This window comes from Gadus chalcogrammus, chromosome 22 (assembly GCF_026213295.1).
Source record: "Gadus chalcogrammus isolate NIFS_2021 chromosome 22, NIFS_Gcha_1.0, whole genome shotgun sequence".
Classification (NCBI taxonomy): Eukaryota; Metazoa; Chordata; class Actinopteri; order Gadiformes; family Gadidae; genus Gadus; species Gadus chalcogrammus.
In genome coordinates this window covers 9798142-9816837 of record NC_079433.1, presented here as the reverse complement: position 1 = coordinate 9816837, position 18696 = coordinate 9798142, and the positions used below count along the sequence as shown (strand labels likewise).

Sequence of the window (18696 nt, the reverse complement as noted above, 5' to 3'; positions counted from 1 at the left end):
TTGATGGCGATTAGACTTGACTTTACAACTCACATGATATAGAAATAAACATTAGAGATCATTAGTTGGACTTGAACCCCGGTCTCAGGAGTGTCAGCCAACTGCTCTCTCCACTTCCCCATGGAGGTTGGGATCATTCTGTGGTTGAAGGCTATATCAATCAGTTCAATAGAAATATCATTACAGACTTTATAGACTTACCCTTTAGTTAATTATACTTTAAACAGGAATTGAACCCTGGTCTCCAGAGTGCTATCCAACAGTGCTCTCCACTGCACCACTGTTCAAATCCTGCTGATTTTTGTTTCAAGTAAGATAGAGCAAGGATACTATAACTCTGCAAATCAATAGATGCGGCTGTCGAAAGCAAATGCTAACCCGGGGAATTCCCCTTCTTGGCGCACAATGATGAATTTGGGATTGAACAAATCGTCTCAATCTGGGTAAAACAGGCAAATTTTCATATACCTCTGCGTAATCTCTTTCAATTCCTTTGAAGGTCTAGGAAGGGCAATATTTTATCTCGAGCCATTTCATATCAAGTGTCACATGCGTAGCGCTGTGAATGAAATCCCGCAGACAATCTAGAGATCATATATATAAAACAATGACAGAAATCCTATTTGAACTGGTCTTTCATTATAAACATCACATCGCCCAGAAACGGTAGCCAAATCAAAGTGGAAAAACATCTTTGATATCACAGGGAAATAGATGTTTCTACTTCAATGCATATCTTGTTCATAGATTTCTGGTTTGAGGGATTATCCTAGGTGTCATCCAACTCATTGGCTTCCATCCAACTTTATCGGATTCGCAATTGACTCCGACTGATCTCTTCGGTTTTACAGTAGGCAACAGAAATCTAAAATAAGATTGATCTCATTCGTAACAAATGTACTGTTTCATGTCCTGTTTCATCTGCTGTTGAAGACTTTCATCATTGGTTCGACCCGTGGTTAAATTCATCAGATTTAAAATAATCGGAGGTAACTTCCGTCCAGCCACAGTACTTCCGTCCCGCCTGGATGTTCTGTCACGCCAGGGTGATGTTCTCCGGGGCTGCAGCTGGATACTATTGCAAACTGTTGGTTGTAAGTTATGTTTTATGGTCAAAACCGAACTTGCAATAAGACAAAGAAAAAACATAGTTATGTGAACATAATGAAACAATGCACTAAACATGTGATAAAAGCGGACATTTATTGTTTTTGCCAAAGTACGCTTCCAGATCTCGAATCCCATCTGGTTTATTTTCCACTGTCATTTTAATTCCCTTTGCTAGACTTGTTTTGTACTAAAATAAAAATAAAAAGTTGTGAAAATGATAAAAAAACATAAGGGGTAACACTGTCGTCATGAAAAAAAACATAAGGGGTAACACTGTTGATTTGTACAAAAATAAAAATAAAAAGTTGTGAAAATGACCCCAAACTTTGCAACTCTATATACACACAATAATATAGGTGACACAAGGTGGCAGGAAAAAAGTGCCTTCTTTGTAAGTCAATGCTTTTTTCGATTTTATTCACGTGAACTTTACAGTGCACAAGGTGTTGGACATTCCTGGCCATATCTCTTTGCTGTGAAACGCGTTTCGCCAAACACCCGTGAATACATTGCAGCTGTTGGAGGCTTGACGGGCCTGGGGTACAGCAGAGTGACACACATCACTCATGTGTTCCACTTTAACCTTCTATTGTCTGTGACATTCTTACTAAATGTGAACCCTCTAATACTTGCTTGCTTGAAAGAAAGAAAATTCAAAATTATTTTCCTCTACATGTCCAAGACACCCACGATTTAGAAAGAGCGTGGATTTAATGAAATACAAATAATTAAAGAGCCCATGCCATTCAAATCACATTTTTCCTGTTGTTTGTTAAATAACATAGGTCTGAATAAGTTTGTGAGCTGTGGTAAGTTTGAAATCTATGCAGTTTGTCTGCTGAATGCAATAGGCAATGAAAGGAAAAAGGCAGAAGAAATGAGCCAATCTGGATAAGGTGACACTGTGACGTAGCGTTGTCAAACTATTATTCATGGCCCTGCCCACTTGGTTGGTTCGTAACCACCCACAAGAATTCTGAAGGAGTCGTGATTGAGCTAGTGCTAAATGCTAATACGTGTATGGTAGTTGCTTAGTTCGTAGTAACAGGCTAGTTACAGAATTTTGAATGCAATGGCAGAACGACATCGAAGTACATGAACTGCGACATGCTGCCTGCCGCCGGTTGCCGCGAGGCACCACCGCCGCGAAGCACCACCGCCCGGCAGCCGGGCGGTGGTGCCTTGCGCCGGCAGCAGGCAGCAGGCAGCAGGCAGCGCGCGGTTCTGTCTACTACAGATTGATGTGGAAGTGGAAGAACCAGAGACGTCGGAGAACCCGACGAAGTCCTTTGTGATTCATTATATCGTCTGGACGTGCACACAGCTTTTGGCCGTGATAATATGTATTATTTGATATAGATATCTATGTATTATGTGATATTATTTAGATATAGAGCTCCAGGACTGTAACGCAAGTGTTGTACACTTCCTTGTTATTTGGATAACCGTTCTGCTGTTGGTGTGATGGCGCATAACACGTCGGACTCTCGTCTCTGGTATTTCTACAACGAGACTCGTAGTGGGGGTTATCTCAGCCATGGTTGAGAATGAACTGGGGGAAAGGAACATTGGCTTTGACTCCCTGAAGTAGGCATGAACCACAACATGGAGGAGAAAGGGATTGTTCACCGCGGTCGTCTCCCGCCGGAGCCTCGCTGCCGATGGACCACCGCTTCAGGAGGCGGTGATTAGCGCTGACCGCTGCCGAGGCGGCGGGAAGCAGGGCTCAAGCGGGATACATTCGCGGCCAACAATCCCCTTCTCCTCCATGTCGTGGTTCATGTACTTCAGGGAGTCAAAGCCAAAGTTCCTTTCCCCCAATTCATTCTCAACCATGGCTGAGCAGGGGCTCTACATCTAAATAATATCATATAATACATAGATATCTATATCAAATAATACATATTATCACGGCCAAAACCTGTGTGCACCTCCAGACGATATAATGAATCGCAAAGGACTTCGTCGGGTTCTCCGACGTCTCTGGTTCTTCCACTTCCACATCAATCTGAAGAAGACGCGGTCGTTTGATCGTCTGGAGGCTCACACAGCTTTTGGCCGTGATAATATATATTATGATATAGATATCTATGTATAAAATGGGTTTCTAAGAGCCATTGCGATACATCCACCGTAAACAGCGCATGGTACCGTGGCTACAAGCTGCTCAGGGCCAGGTGATAATATATATTATAGATTATATGATATAGATATCTATGTATAATATGGGTTTATAAGAGCCATTGCGATACATCCACCGTAAACAGAGCGCATGCAGGGCCAGGTGATAATATACATCATATATTATATTATATTATATTATATAGATATCTATGTATAATATGGGTTTCTACGAGCCATTGCGATACATCCACCATCAACAGAGCGGCGAGCGCATGGTACTGTGGCTACAAGCTGCTCAGGGCCACACCCCCACCCCCCTCCTTGACCTGCCTTGACACGCCCACCGTAACCAGAGCGCATTGTACTGTGGCTACAAGCTGCTCAGGGCCACACCCCCACCCCCCTCCTTGACCTGCCTTGACACGCCCACCGAAACAGCGCGTTTGGGGGAAGCTCAATGTGCGACTGTTTTGGAGTGGCTGTAACTCTGCACCACGGCTGAATTTCGGGGACGTCTTTGAATACTGTGTTTGTAGCCCACTAATAACTATATTAAAGCATCCATAAATAGCATGGCATGGGATCTTTAAATAATTTACATTTTGTTATAATATAATATATTTTTAAATGTTTATAATAATAATAAGAAGAAGAAGAAGAAGAAGAAGAAGAAGAAAAGATCAGTGTATAGATTTTGTCTGTAGCATTATTTTAAAAACATAATTTTTAACTATTAGAATTTTACCTTGAAAGTTATTTGGATCAATAATCTGCGTCAGCTCATCTTTAGTCAAACACCATTGCAAATGTGAGCTAGAAAAGTCGGTTCTATTTCTTGCTTTCTTTGGCTAAACTGTTAGGTGTTTGATTATATATTAGGCAAGGCAAGGCAACTTTATTTATATAGCACTTTTCATACACAAGGCAGACTCAAAGTGCTTCACATATTCAATGTATTTGAAAGTTCTATTGATACATTTATTGACCCTCTATTTCCAAAACTTAATCATCAATAAATCAGTGTTAAATATAATACATGTCAATAAGACATACTCTTTGGCACTTTTGTCTTGACCTGAATTCAACTAATTGGCATTTTAATTTTAATTTCCTGTCAACTGTCAAATATAGTACTTATGAAATGACCAACTTTAAAAAGAGCTCTTGACATTACCGAAGAGAAACTTTTTAGTTCACATTCTAGCCAGATGGCCTAGTGTGAGTGCACTGCACTCACACTAGGCCATCTGGCTGTTGGCCGTTTTCACATCTAACCGTGCTCAACTGGCCCCATTGTTCTCTGGCCTTCACTCACACTAGGCCATCTGGCCGTCGCAAATGTGGCCTGGCCATGGTAGGCTCTTGTCTTGTACATACGTCATCACGTTTTAACACGTCATCACCAACGTCCGCGGCATGGACCATAATAAAGTCATTGATTCGCGGATTCTCCCAAAATACATCGGAATTCTTGTGGGTCTTCTCCAACTGCCTGAATAGCATCGTCTGCCCAAATGGCTAACAGACACTCGACTTCTCTATGGGACCAACGTGAACCAACAGTTGAACCGCTTGACGCCATGTTTACCGTTTAATGGGAAAGAAGGCTCGTCGGCTTTATTATGTCCATGGTCGTCGCATGGAATATACATCATCAAGCTCAGGTTGCGTAGCCGTGCGCGTGTCGGCTCATTAGCATCTGTACCGCGTTGGCCTGGCCAGACTGGCCACACTCACACTGGCAGGTTTGAGCACGGTTAGGTGTGAAAACGGCCACGGCCAGATGGCCTAGTGTGAGTGCACCCTGAGACTCACAAAAAATGGACGCTATAGGACAGTGATCATGATTTGTCTCAATATCAGAATAACAACAATGGGTCAAATAGCAATGGCTGGTGGAATGGCCATGAAGTAGGTCTGTATATGCAGTGTAAGCTTGCCCAGGCCCTGCAAGTCAGGATGTAGGCTATGAATCTGAATGAAAAGTAGACACACTTACTTCCATGGTTCATCTTTGGTATAAAAAAAATCACTTCCGTCACGCCAGAGTACTTCCGTCGCGCCAGGGCTGTTGTCACGCCAGGCCGTGGCTACAAGCTGCTCAGGGCCAGGTGATAATATATATTATAGATTATATGATATAGATATCTATGTATAATATGGGTATAGGTCTGTATATGCAGTGTAAGCTTGCCCAGGCCCTGCAAGTCAGGATGTAGGCTATGAATCTGAATGAAAAGTAGACCCCCTCAGACCCCCTGTATTACTGTGTCCCACCAACATGTTTGATCGCCAGCCGCCACTGGAGTATACCATAATCATGAAGATCCCACAGTCGTTCCCATATACCTGTGGTGGAAGTCCATGAAACATGAAGGTAGAACATAATATTAGAAAAAACTCTAAAAACGATTTATTCCTTAAAAGTTAGACAATAAAAAACGCATGACAGTTTTGCTAAATCGTGTTGCTGTAGTATCACATTGGTGATTACGGATGACACTAAATAAACCACAGCACGGCTTTAACATGAATTGTACTCAATATATTAATTATTATGAACAGGAACTCTCACTTACCTCCATGAACGAAGTGCAGCTAATTTTTCAAAAAGGGCGCAGTATTATTATATTCGAATTTAGCGAAAAGTAAATAAACCACGGCACGACTTTTACATGAATATTACTCAATAGGCTATATTAAGCATATTGGCAGACACACTTACTTCCATGGTTCATCTTTGGTATAAAAAAAATCACTTCCGTCACGCCAGAGTACTTCCGTCGCGCCAGGGTTGTTGTCACGCCAGGCCGTGGCTACAAGCTGCTCAGGGCCAGGTGATAATATATATTATAGATTATATGATATAGATATCTATGTATAATATGGGTATAGGTCTGTATATGCAGTGTAAGCTTGCCCAGGCCCTGCAAGTCAGGATGTAGGCTATGAATCTGAATGAAAAGTAGACCCCCTCAGACCCCCTGTATTACTGTGTCCCACCAACATGTTTGATCGCCAGCCGCCACTGGAGTATACCATAATCATGAAGATCCCACAGTCGTTCCCATATACCTGTGGTGGAAGTCCATGAAACATGAAGGTAGAACATAATATTAGAAAAAACTCTAAAAACGATTTATTCCTTAAAAGTTAGACAATAAAAAACGCATGACAGTTTTGCTAAATCGTGTTGCTGTAGTATCACATTGGTGATTACGGATGACACTAAATAAACCACAGCACGGCTTTAACATGAATTGTACTCAATATATTAATTATTATGAACAGGAACTCTCACTTACCTCCATGAACGAAGTGCAGCTAATTTTTCAAAAAGGGCGCAGTATTATTATATTCGAATTTAGCGAAAAGTAAATAAACCACGGCACGACTTTTACATGAATATTACTCAATAGGCTATATTAAGCATATTGGCAGACACACTTACTTCCATGGTTCATCTTTGGTATAAAAAAAATCATTTCCGTCACGCCAGAGTACTTCCGTCACGCCAGGGTTGTTGTCACGCCAGGGTGTTGTTCTCCGGGGCTGCAGCTGGACCCTACTCCCCTACTCCCCCCATAACCAAAATGTTCCATCTTGGCAATATGACCTCATGTGTAGGCTAAGCACCATGGGTTTATGTAATGCAAATTGACCAACTATTTAGAGATGGGTGCTTCCTGTCAAAGTGCCGTTTTTGGTTGATATGTTGCTTTGTTTTTTTGGAGCTGAAGATTAAATGATAGTTGGTCTTGGTTTGGTTACAATCTGCCAAATGCCCTGGGAGGAAGTTCACAAAAGTAAAATCAGAAAATGCAACAAAAGGATTCTTCTGAACACTTGAAATAAATTTCATACACTTTGGAACCGTTAATGGGAGCACAGAGAGTGTAGACTAAAAATCTTATTTTTATTATTGCATTGTACATTTCCCACATCTAAACAGTATGGCAATTTGGCTGTCGAAATATAAATGAGTATGAATTTGTTATTCTTTTTTTTAATCAATCAGTATTGCATTTGTTTTATTTATTCCCTCCAAAAGAAAATCCCATTGCATTCACCCAAGTAAATTATCTTAATCAAAAGCAACCATAAGCTAAAAAAATAACAGCGTGAGCCAATGCAAACAGTCGAGTTACCTGGTACACATATCTTTCATACTGGATCATGCATAACTGAAGAAATAAGAAAATACTCTGAAGTCAAGAACAATTTGAGAGCCCTATTGTTATCCATAGTAATAGAAAAGTGCAAATATGTATTCATTCCTTAAGGCTCGGTGTGTATACAATCAGGAGTTTGGGCGCGGTGATGCTGATGCTGGTCAAGGCTTCTGCAGCCATGCTACACGTCTTTGCAGTTTGATTATAAAAAAAGTTTTGTACACTGAAGGACAGTTTTCTGCCTTGCCTTTTGTCAAATTCACCTTGTAAATATTGTTTGTTTTTATCAGGTGTCCGATCAGAATTCAAAGCATGACAAGGAGAAATAGTCAAGGAACTGACTTTTTAATGCAATGTGTTGTTCATTTTTCTAATAGGGTATAAGCCTCAGACGATCTCTGTTGAAACGGGTCCCTACGAGCCCTCAGCCCCACCATCTCTGCATGGGCGCAGCCTCCGTGGCGGGAGGCTCCACGTCGAACACGGCCCCCTGGCCCACCGAGGAGAAGATGTAGTACAGATTGACGCCCAGCATGACCAGGATGGGGAAGAAGGAGAAGCCGAACCCCAGGGCCCTGACGCTGCTGCCCAGAGAGAGGCACGCCCAGTAGATGAGCCTGCAACGAGACAGCACCACAGGGTTACCACAGCCCAAAGGCTTATGTGAGCCGGTCCGGCCGCTTAAAGGTTATCCATCCAAAAACAGAACAAAGAAAGAAAGTCAAATATTAATATTAGTTAAATAGGATACATGTTGATTGCTGCTGATCGCTAAATTCAGTCCAAACCTCAGCGTCCTCCATTTTAAACGCCGAGGCCAACACAAGTTTAACAATGATGCCGAAAGACAGCATGGTATTAGTATTACAGTGAATATATGGAGTAAGTATTTCAGGTTTAGTGTGTGGATGAGCCGTAATGAAAGGTTGCGGCTAAAACACTGATCTTACATAAAAGGCTGCATGCAGCCGAACCATACATCACCTACCTCCCGATGGCGAAGATGATGGTGAGCAGCGGCACCAGTTTGAGATGGTCCTGGTTGAGGTAGGTGGCCATGACCGCCAGCTGCAGGAAGTAGAAGAGGTAGAGGGACAGCGAGTCGTTGACGTAGTGGCCGTGGGCCGCAACCTCCCTGCTCTCTAGCGTGCCCTCGTAGAGCGGCTTCAGTTCCCCGAACCGCAGCCGGGCTGCGCCCTGCACCACCACGCCTGTGGGCCACCCCGGGGAGAGAGGGACGGTAAGAGGGACAGGCTTTATTCAGGGTGCTTTGGCGGTTCACTTGCGTCCGCCGTAATTTGTATCATAAACTGAGCTCCTCGGGACAACACAAGTAATATTCACTGTGCAAATCACAACAAATGTCGCCTTTCAGGTTGATGAGGGAGGTGGAGCGCTGGTGAAAAAAAAGAACGACAACATAGTGATCGGGACTTCTTACCGAGTATGATGGGCACCGTCGCAAAGAAGGCGCAGCGTAGAGTGTACACCAGCCTGAGGGGGGTGCTCTTGAGTACCGGAGCATCAAAGGGTAGAAGGGCATAGCCCCCCCAAACCAGCAAGGGGAAGAGGACCAGGGCGGCCACCATCGCCAAGCAAAGTTGGAGTTTCTCACTGCAACAACTGCCGCAGTCTGTGAACAAAGAGGGTGTTTCATGATGCAAGAGAATGAGGTGGCTGCAGTCATAAACATGAGCCATAAGAGGCCTACAGTGCCTTACTAAAAAAGGGCAAGGCTGAAGTCACCCCATGTGGGACTACATCTGAACGCCTTTAGGATCAGATTATTCTTACATTTTACTATATATATATATATATATATATATATATATAAAAATAAAAAAGGCTCCAACATTGCTGGATAGAAAAAATAAAATCACGTAGAGCTAAAAAATGTGATACATATGTATATATACTTCAAATTTGTAACTATATATATATATCCATTTTTTTAACTCTATGTGAATTTTCTTTTGCATGTCCTTACAGATAGTCTCCTCCTCCTCCTCAGGCCACTCAGAGTACTGGTGGACGTCCACAGTGCTCGTAGCTCGTGGCTCCTTCTCATTCATGGGGTCATCCCGGTACGTGTTCTCCACAGGAGCGCCCTCTCCCTCCCCCTGGTTGTTCAAGATGTTGACCCGGGGAGTGAAGACCAAAGCCGCCTTCTCCGGCATCCAGTTGACCGACCCGTCGTCCTCCTCCTCTTCCTCGCCGTCCGCCAGCGACCCCGAGCCTTTATCCCCGTGCTGCCCCTCAGATTCGTACGCCCTCCAGCGCTCTCCCTCCGGCATGCTCTCCCTCCATTTGGATCGTCTCTTCAGGTTCCCCTCTGCCTGCCTGCTGCTCTGGCTCCAAGCAGTCTCCTCCTCGGATACTCTGTCTATTGCAGACATTGTTCCGCTGTCCTCTGCTCCCAGCATCCTCCCCAGTTTGTCCCCGGGCCATGGTAACGTGCTCGGCTCCGACGGAGCGGAGCAGAACACTGACTGTTCTTCCTCTACCTCCTCCTCCTCCTCTTCCTCACAGCTTTTGTCTTTTTCTTGAATTTGGACTTTGGCGATGGGGTCACTGGACGTACCAGTTGAAGGACTGAGTTCTTTACTTATTTCTGTGTTCAAATCCTTCAATTCAGACATTGTTGCAACAATTGAGGTTTTTTTTTATTCTGGTATTTAGCAGACGTTTCTGTGTTAGTGTCGGTCAATTACTTTTTCTCCCTTCTAATACGCAACCTCATTTTGAAGTTAATTTCTTCTGTTATTATCCTACAATATTCTGGAAAAGAGAAAAAAGGCACACAATGTATGACATTGTGAGACCGGTGTAATGATATGGACATTAACAACAATGGAACATTTGCATTAAATGCAATGTTTTGCGAAAGAAAAGGCAAGTAACCCTAAACCAGAAAACTCAAAACGGAACTCTGATGAATGCCTAACAACTTATTAATGTATAAAAAGGCATATATATATGGAGTGTTCTTTTCATTTAAGGTTGAAGACAGACGTCAGGTGTCCATTATTCTCATTCTGAAAACACCAAGCTCTCCTTGGCTAAACAAAACGCGACACATTACCGGGCTCAACTCTTAGCACTACAACAGGTAGAGCCATTAAACCATGAATCACTGCAGTATTGTGAAAATAGATAAGGAAGTGCTGACGTTACAATACATTACACGTAGTGTGAGCTATTGGGGGGGAAAAAATGTTGGTTTCAAGTAAACGCGTTTAAGTTAAGGCCTATGAAATACTGTAACTGACATACATTATACAACTGCTAACTGAAAAGTGACGCCTGTATATCCTAGGATATTACAATTTATTGGCGTAGAAAGGGAACAGTTCAAATAAAAACAATTAACAAATACTTTCCCACCGTGCAAGGGTCAAATGGGTCCATTATGAGGTCGATCGTATATTATCGATACTTTTACGGTGAAGTATCCATGAAACTGGGGGGTTGTTTACCAAGGCGGGGAATGCAGTTTCGCTAAACTAGTTCTGCGAGTATCAAATAAGCCTTCGTCTTACACCTATTTTCAACCACCTTGGTAATTTTACTTACCGACTTGTACGCCGGGTCCACCATCAGTTCGGATCCGATTTTTATTAATTATTGTATTCTTTCGACCTTTTCACAAACTCTCAAGTTCCGTGTTAGACGCTTTGCAATTTGGCAGGTGTATCCAGGTGGTAACGATATGGCAGGTAGAAAGGCTGAGGGTCCTGGATAATAGCGTTACCCCGGTTTGTGGCCACGCAATTTCCGTTCTCTTACTTCCTGCGAGCTGTGTTTGCCGTTTACACTCGGTCGTCGGGGAGATAAGGACAAGAAATTAAGGATACAAACAATTACATGAATAACAACCATAACCACAAGGAGAATACATTCGTATTTCTTATGCTGAAAAAGCAATACTGATTCCTTGAAAATAAGATGAATATCCTCAATCGAAAGTCCGCGCCGTTGCTAAAACCATTCAACAGAAAGTCCCACCCTCTTTCTTGCCGACAGCGCATCCCGTTTCAGCCGCAGCGGGAACGACGTTATGCCTGTTTGCCCGTCACGGTGCCCAACGAAGCTTGTACAGGGTGGAGTGCTCAATACATAACATAACTACGATCATTATAAATAATATCGATTAAATATTGACGCAAAAAAAAAACAATGACCTGCCAATGACCATCTTTTGCCCCGTTGGGGGAACACTTCAGAGAAAACTTTAAAACATAAAAATGACTCAACATTATTCAATAAAACTGCAAGTAACTTTATTTTGAGAGAAAACGGACACATTTTTAAGGGTTTCTGATTCAAAACACATCACAAAAAAAGGTTTGACATATGGATGCCACCATATTCAGCGGCCTGTGAAATGTTAGTACAGTAGCTCTTGTGGCTGTTTATTTAAGGCATGGGAGTGATTGTGGTTTACAGAATGGAGTAGCCTTGTATTGACCCTTTTGTGTGCCAAGGAATGTAATTTAGTGCTTTCAACGTTTTCAATTGTTGCACCCAGGAATGGCATTTGCATTTAAATTGTTGAAAGGAAATTGAAAGTTGAAATGAAGGCAAAAAGTTTTTATAAATAAATGAAATTGGACATGATTTATTTATATCCCGACTGGATGTCAACATATACATCCAAATTAATATATTTGAACCTGTTGATAACAGGAATACCCTACCAGAATTTCATTACTACATCAGTGAACACAATGAATAGTCTCTTAAAGGGGACATATTATGAAAACAACACTTTTCCTGGGATTTGGGGTGTTGTTTTCCAGACTTTTCAGCTCCCAGAGGACACCCGTCGGAGCAGCCGGAAAGCTTCGGCGGCATTTCAGCTCCCGGAGTACACCGCCTGAGCTGCCGGACTGCCGCCGAAGCTTCGGCGGCGGCCGAACGGCTTCGACAGCAGTGCGGCAGCTCCGGCGCAGGGAGCTCGGCGGCAGTCCGGCAGCTCAGCTGTTCATGGACTTGAGAGAGTCAAGGCCAAAATTCCTTTCCCCCAATTCTTCTCAACCATGGCCGAGATATCCCCCACTACGAGTCTTTACTTGTTGTGGAAGTGCCAGAGATGTCAGAACCAGTCTTTATGATTCATAATATCATCCGAGGCACACATAGCTTTTGACTGTGATATAAGATATAATATTATATAAATACCCATAGGTATTATTATTATATTATAGGCTATTATATAATATAGATATAGAGCTCATGGAGTCCGCAAACGGCAACAATCCCTTCTCCTCCAGGCTGTGGTTCAGTCTGACAGCTCATGGTCAATGGGCAGCAGCTCATTTGCATTAAAGCTACAGACACCAGAAACAGCGCATTCTGAAGGGACTGAAACAGAGGGAAATAACGGTAGGTGAGTCTTTTTTCCTAAAAGCTATATCCATCATACAGCTTCAAACACATGTTTTCTGGAACTCAAATACTATGTTTACTTGCTGTGAAAGCGCCATAATATGTCTCCTTTAAAATTTCTAATTAAAATAAGCATGTAAAAAAGAATGAAAGACTCTCTTAACATCTCATACATGCTTGTTCTGTATTTCTAGTCTATGAAAAATGTGTACGCTGGTTTACATGAGAGGTACAGAAGCATTGTGAGTTTCAGTGAAGGCATGTTTTAATTAATGAACAATCAATCACGAATAACATTATAAACCGGCAGTATATCTATCCATCCAAATGACAAAATATAAAAAATAAGCCTGTTCAAAAAACAATGTATTTTTGTTTTCGGTATTCAACCGCAGCCAACCAGAGGTATTGTCCATACTGTGACTGTTACTGCAGTCTCCTGAGGCCAGCCAACCTCTAGCTCAAACCACACATCATATGGCCTCTACTGTGTCGTCGGCCTCAAGCGGTGGAATGCCTCTCTCGTTTTCCCCAGCATCCTCTTCCACGACCACCTCCACCTCCTGCTGCTGCTGCTCCTCCTCCTCCTCCTGCTCCTGCTCCTGCTCCTGCTCCTGCTCCTGCTCCTGCTCTGACTCCTGCTCTGACTCCTGTGCCTGTTTTGCCACTTTCGATTTATTGGGGGAACCTTTGGGGCGTCCTCGTTTTCGGGGAGGGGTATCTTTGACAGTACCCGAGGCACGCCCCCTGGATCTGGCTCTCCCATCGCTGGGTACTCTGGGCTGAGGAGTGGCTGCTTTGCTTGTAATACACCCTCTTTTGATCTCCAACTTGCGGGGACGCCCTCTGGCTCTGCGGGGGGTCGCCAGGCCCTCTGGAGGATCAAGACGTGGGTATTTGCGCGGCCTCCCCAGCGGTTTCCACACTTTAGGCCTCATCATATCCCCGGCCTGCGGCAAGGGGTTCTTCCTCGGCCGACCCCGTTTAAGCATCTCCTTCTTTGGTTGGCCGCGCCCCTTTGGTTTTGGTCCAAACCGATCTGTATAGACGAAGGGAAGACTGGGTTTCCGTGACCTTCCATCGGATTGATGGACACGTGGGTAGGTTTTATTTGGTGATCCCTTTGGCCTCCCTCGTCCCCTCTTAGCAGGCGAGGCACCATCCGGGACTCTCTGGCCTGCGTCTTTCCTGGGTCTTCCCCTCCCTCTCGGAGATGACTTGTGTCCATCGCTGTCTTCCATTGTCTGCTTCGCAGAAACCCTTCCTTCATCTAGGCTGTTTCTGGAACCAGAGGAGTCGCTTCGTGTCTCGCACTCACGGCTAACACCTCTCTTTACTGCCAGCCTGGTTTTCTTGTTAGGAGAACCCTTTGGTCTTCCCCTCCCTCTCAGAGATGACTTTTGTCCATCGATATCTTCCATTGTCTGCTTCGCAGAAACCCTTCCTTCATCTAGGCTGTTTCTGGAACCAGAGGAGTCGCTTCGTGTCTCGCACTCACTGCTAACACCTCTCTTTACTGCCAGCCTGGTTTTCTTGTTTGGAGAACCCTTGGGTCTTCCCCTCTTTCTGGGGGTTCCGGGATCGCCATCCTCCTCGTCCTCACTCTTTGAACTTTCTGCGGTGCGCTTTAAAGAGGGGGATTCCTTGAGCATACCTAAGTCCCAATCATCTGCTCTATCAGCAAACTTGGCAGGTGTTTTTCTGTTGGTGGAACCTTTTGGCCTGCCCCTCTTCCTGGTAGATTCCTCTTCTACAAGAGCCTCCTCACTAGGGGCCAGCTTCTTCAAACCTGAACCTTTTGGCCGGCCCCTCTTCCTGGTAGAATCCCCTGCTACAGGAGCCTCCTCACTAGGGGCCAGCTTCTTCAAGCCTGAACCTTTTGGCCGGCCCCTCTTCCTGGTAGATTCCCCTGCTACAGGAGCCTCCTCACTAGGGGCCAGCTTCTTCAAGCCTGAACCTTTTGGCCGGCCCCTCTTCCTGGTAGATTCCCCTGCTACAGGAGCCTCCTCACTGGGGGCCAGCCTCTTCAAGCCTGAACCTTTCGGCCGGCCCCGGGGCCTAGGAGGGGGGTTTTCAGGACTCCCTCTGCTCCTTAGTGGCTGTGCGGGGCCACCATTTAAAAGGCCTGAACCAAACTCTGATAGGTCCACATGCGTTACCCACACCTGCAGCTTCTTAGATCCTTTGGACCTACCACGTCCCCTCTTGTTGGTGTTACTGGTGGGCATGTCTACTCCTGACTCCCCCTCACTGCCTCCAGGGTCCCCCTGTCCTTCCACTGTCATCGTCATTTCCTCTTCCATACTTGACCGCTTTAAAAAAAAAAAGCACACACAAAAAGCAAAGAGTGAGTGGTGAAGAAATGAAAATATATTCAAGTGAAATATGACAAGAAAAGGCACAGTTCACCAAACAAAATGGTTGTTTACCATTAATTGAAACCCAAAAATACTACCACAGTTTTAGAATTAAAAAAAAATGGGCCACAGTTCCGAACTTCCGAGTAATATATATTGTATATGAATCTGTTTATTTCCCGGACTGCCATTTTGTAATGGCGGGAGTGTTGACGTTTAGTAGCCCTTTCACTAGGGGGGGTTGGTATCAATCTAAACGACTCAAAATATATCTGTCCGTTGAAATAGAATGCAATCTCGTCTTTATAAAAGGTGAATATATCGAAGTTCAGAATTTAAAAAATAAATCCATAAAATAACAGATAAACCGAATGCATATTCAATAATAAGTATGAAAAGGCTGCAATCCCCCGCGAGTGATAGAGAGAAGACTGTGCTCCAGAAAATAGTCTACACCAATATCTACGATAGGCCATGCAGAGATTAGCTAGCAGCTTGAAGTCACTAACTTTTACGGTTTAGAATCTCACCTCTAATATTTCCACTCTGCGATGTAATTTACTCCGTCACATTACATTATCGGAATAGAATCCAGATATTCAAATTTTATTGTCGTGATCGTTTGAATTGTGAGCGCTTCCTGTGGTCCGTAAGATTTAGGGGGATTGAAACTGAGATCGCTGCACATGGTTCCGGCCCCGCGTGGCAGTCGACAACAGAATCCTAATTTATTATGCACACATGATCCATTGACATTCCGTACATCTATAAACCATAGACAACCTTATACATACCCGGAGTGGAGATTGAATAATATAAAAGCAGCCATAACTAAAGTTGTGAAAATGTTAGTTGTATTATACCTGTTATCTCAAGAGTAGAGCGTCAACGCCGACGGGTTGTGTGTAGGGGTTTTGCACTGCCCCCTATTGGGAAATGATTAGTATAAGGCTGTTACTGTAAAAAAACAAACACAAGAAATGGGTTTACATTTGAGATAATTTATTCTAACATAGTTTGCCATGTGGATGATAAAACAAACAGAATTCATTTTCTGCTGATTCAATAAATAGTAGCCTATGTTAATATCGTATGAGAAGTGAGATCAGGATTGGCGTTGAATCATTCTCCCTTAAGCCAAGGTTTTGAATAGAAGGCCTAGATGGTTAAATTGGCAGCTTCGCCAATTCAACAATGATCTGTTTCGTTTTGTCTTGTGTGGGCATGCTCTGCTCTAAACAAATAACGACTTTCCCTGCAGATTTAAGATAATAATTACATTTGAAAATAGTCGGTTGAAATTTTTTATACAGCGTATGATCTGTTCTGCACCGATAAGGCAAAATAATAATAATAATAATAATAATAATAATAATAATAATAATAATAATAATAATAATAATAATAATAATAATAATAATAACAACAACAAAAACTTATTTAGGGAGAAGGAAATATGCAACTTTCATTGTATAAGTAAGTAAATAAGTAAATAGTAGAACAGCAAGTGAGAAATTTAAAAATGAACAAGGGGTAGTTTGAAGAGAGAGGGAGAGCGAGAGTGAAAGAGTGAGGCAGAAGGAGAATGGCAGACGTGGCCGGAGGAAAGGAACAGAGTGTCTGAGCAACAGCCCCTCTGAGACACGGAGCTCTGAACCCGCTGCCCCAGATCAGCCCATCACCCCTCCTCCACTCCCTCCTTGTGCTCTTCGCCATGGTTACCAGACAGGACTGCCGATGCAGCCGGTTAATGTGTTTTTCAGCGACAGGGGTGAGCTGGGTACTAATGTGTCTCAGTCTGCTTCCTGCACAATCGATGTCAACTGTCCTGGGATGAACAAACACATGGAGGCGGATAGCAGGGGGACACTGAGCCGCAGCCAGCACCACATTATGCTACTCATGGTTTATACACAAATGTAGACTGACTGTTCTGCAATGATAACACAGTGCTTGTAGTAATAATATGTTTTATTATTATTTGTATTCATGGGTATAAAAGGTGTGGTTGTGTGGTTTATTAATAAGTAAATAAGTAATTTGTCATGAATAAAACAAACACATTTTATCCAATTTTGTATTTGTATTTCTAAATGTATAAACCGTTTTAATATTCATTTGTTTATTAACACACCTTTGTAACACACCTTAACAGTTATATTTCAACAGATGCATTCAAACATGTCCATTTTATCCTATTATTGGGCAATATATCAATATGAAATGGATCAAATTAGACAAAACATTTATATTAATATAAATCTTCATTCATTTATTAAAATATTTATTAAAATATCACATAAAATAAATAAGGCACCTACATGAATCCAGTTGCAATCTACATCGGGGTCACAACCTTTGGCTGACTTCTCATTAAACTCGTCACATTTAGGACCACAAAGCCAGCTGACAGGAACTGCCCCCTCCAGCTATAGCTATAGTGTCATTGGCATTTGATGAAGTGTAAAATTCAAAGAGCCCTGTCCCTATTGTATAAACACAGACAATCAACATGCTCTTGTTCAAGTCCCTCATCTTTCACCGTCCTGCCTGGAGCGCACGCCGCACAGAAGAAAACTTGAGACGCTTTATATATATACGTGACTTGATATTTTAAGACCTATCGGTTATTAAAGGGTAGCGGACACAGCCTCTGTGTCACGTGTCACTTTCTGTCCTCTAATAAGATCTGCTTTCAGACGGGTTTCACACGCAGCCTTGTTCCCAAGGACCTCACCTGTGACCTTTACATCATCACAGGTTAAGGGTCTCAGGGACAATGATGCACGCGGGCGGATCCAGAATGTTCCGCTAACCAGCGTGCCAGAACCAGGTCCAAACACCAAGTGAACGCACACACTGTAGAGTATGGTATGTACATGAGTGACGCCTCTTTTAATACAGATATCTTTGTAGGAAATAATCAACACTTTGAGGTCCACTCCAGCAAGGCTGTGGTGGGAACGTTGTCACGAGTCTTGCCGACGTGTGGTTTTTCAGACGTGTGCGCAGAGCAGACCCGCGACCTGCGGCAAGAGAAAGAAACAACGTTAGGCGAGCATTTGATTATTTTCGAGAACGACAACAACTCTGAACGGGTTTCGACGTAAAGATTGGATTTGCTCCGATAAGAGAGACAAAGCCGCACGATGCGCCCCCGCGACAGATGTCCTAAAGACCCGCAGACACCGTTATTTTATTTGACCGATGCACACGAATCAGGTGTAACCCGATCCCCACAAAAGCAGTGTGGGTTTCTGGTGCTGACACACCAGACCACTGTCTGATGCCTGCAACATCTGTGGACGACGGTTCCCCTTGACGCAGACAAAGCTATCTCCTTACATTTCCTACGGGCCCTGTTTGTGTCCTGCCCCCCCCCCCCCCCCCGCCCCTCCAACCTGTGCAATCACACCGCCATGATGGAAGACGCCTCGCCATTAAGGAAAGCGATGTTGACGTGATTCCCCCCTTCCCCCCAGACGAACTCAATGTCCTGGTGCGGCAGACAGGCACCCGGCGGTTTGAACTACAGGCAAACAGCC

The 18696-nt window shown here is 43.6% G+C and overlaps 2 protein-coding genes and 2 long non-coding RNA genes across 6 annotated transcripts in view; all 4 read right to left on the bottom strand.

The window, feature by feature from the left end:
• Positions 1–154: 154 nt before the first annotated feature.
• LOC130375502 (uncharacterized) lies at positions 155–6811 on the bottom strand. 2 transcript variants are annotated; one of them, XR_008893846.1, is made up of 3 exons: positions 6540–6811; positions 5234–6309; positions 155–1085 (listed from the first exon to the last, which is right to left on the bottom strand). It is a non-coding gene; the product is annotated as an uncharacterized LOC130375502 (long non-coding RNA). The 2 variants fall into 2 exon arrangements; XR_008893845.1 differs by having other exon boundaries at positions 5234–6811.
• Positions 6812–6859: 48 nt separating this feature from the next.
• On the bottom strand, positions 6860–11395 carry LOC130375499 (transmembrane protein 79-like). Of its 2 annotated transcripts, none has more exons than XM_056582457.1 (5): positions 10980–11395; positions 9394–10184; positions 8848–9039; positions 8395–8617; positions 6860–8023 (listed from the first exon to the last, which is right to left on the bottom strand). In XM_056582457.1, exons 2-5 carry the CDS (start codon positions 10043–10045, stop codon positions 7831–7833), a joined length of 1260 nt encoding a protein of 419 aa, XP_056438432.1. In that variant the 5' UTR covers positions 10046–10184; positions 10980–11395; the 3' UTR covers positions 6860–7830. The 2 variants fall into 2 exon arrangements, with proteins under 2 accessions (XP_056438432.1, XP_056438433.1); XM_056582458.1 differs by lacking the exon at positions 10980–11395 and adding an exon at positions 10791–10971.
• Positions 11396–11613: 218 nt separating this feature from the next.
• LOC130375498 (ABC transporter F family member 4-like) lies at positions 11614–15847 on the bottom strand. The gene is made up of 2 exons (XM_056582456.1): positions 15682–15847; positions 11614–15106 (listed from the first exon to the last, which is right to left on the bottom strand). The coding sequence occupies exon 2, from the start codon at positions 15095–15097 to the stop codon at positions 13268–13270; it is 1830 nt and encodes a 609-aa protein (XP_056438431.1). The 5' UTR covers positions 15098–15106; positions 15682–15847; the 3' UTR covers positions 11614–13267.
• A 753-nt stretch (positions 15848–16600) lies between these two features.
• LOC130375770 (uncharacterized) overlaps positions 16601–18696 on the bottom strand; it is a 26811-nt gene continuing 24715 nt past the window's right edge. Inside the window, exon 3 of the long non-coding RNA XR_008893910.1 lies at positions 16601–18177. This is a non-coding gene — a long non-coding RNA (uncharacterized LOC130375770). The remainder of the gene's footprint in view (positions 18178–18696) is intronic.

Bases quoted from the DNA above. Each gene is read 5' to 3' on its own strand.
- LOC130375499 (XM_056582457.1), bottom strand. From the start codon at position 10,045: ATGTCTGAATTGAAGGATTTGAACACAGAAATAAGTAAAGAACTCAGT. The intron at 9,040-9,393 runs GTAAGGACATGC...CTTTGTTCACAG, and splicing joins GGAGGAGGAGGAGACTATCT to ACTGCGGCAGTTGTTGCAGT. The intron at 8,618-8,847 runs GTAAGAAGTCCC...GGTGGCCCACAG, and splicing joins GACGGTGCCCATCATACTCG to GCGTGGTGGTGCAGGGCGCA.
- LOC130375498 (XM_056582456.1), bottom strand. From the start codon at position 15,097: ATGGAAGAGGAAATGACGATGACAGTGGAAGGACAGGGGGACCCTGGA.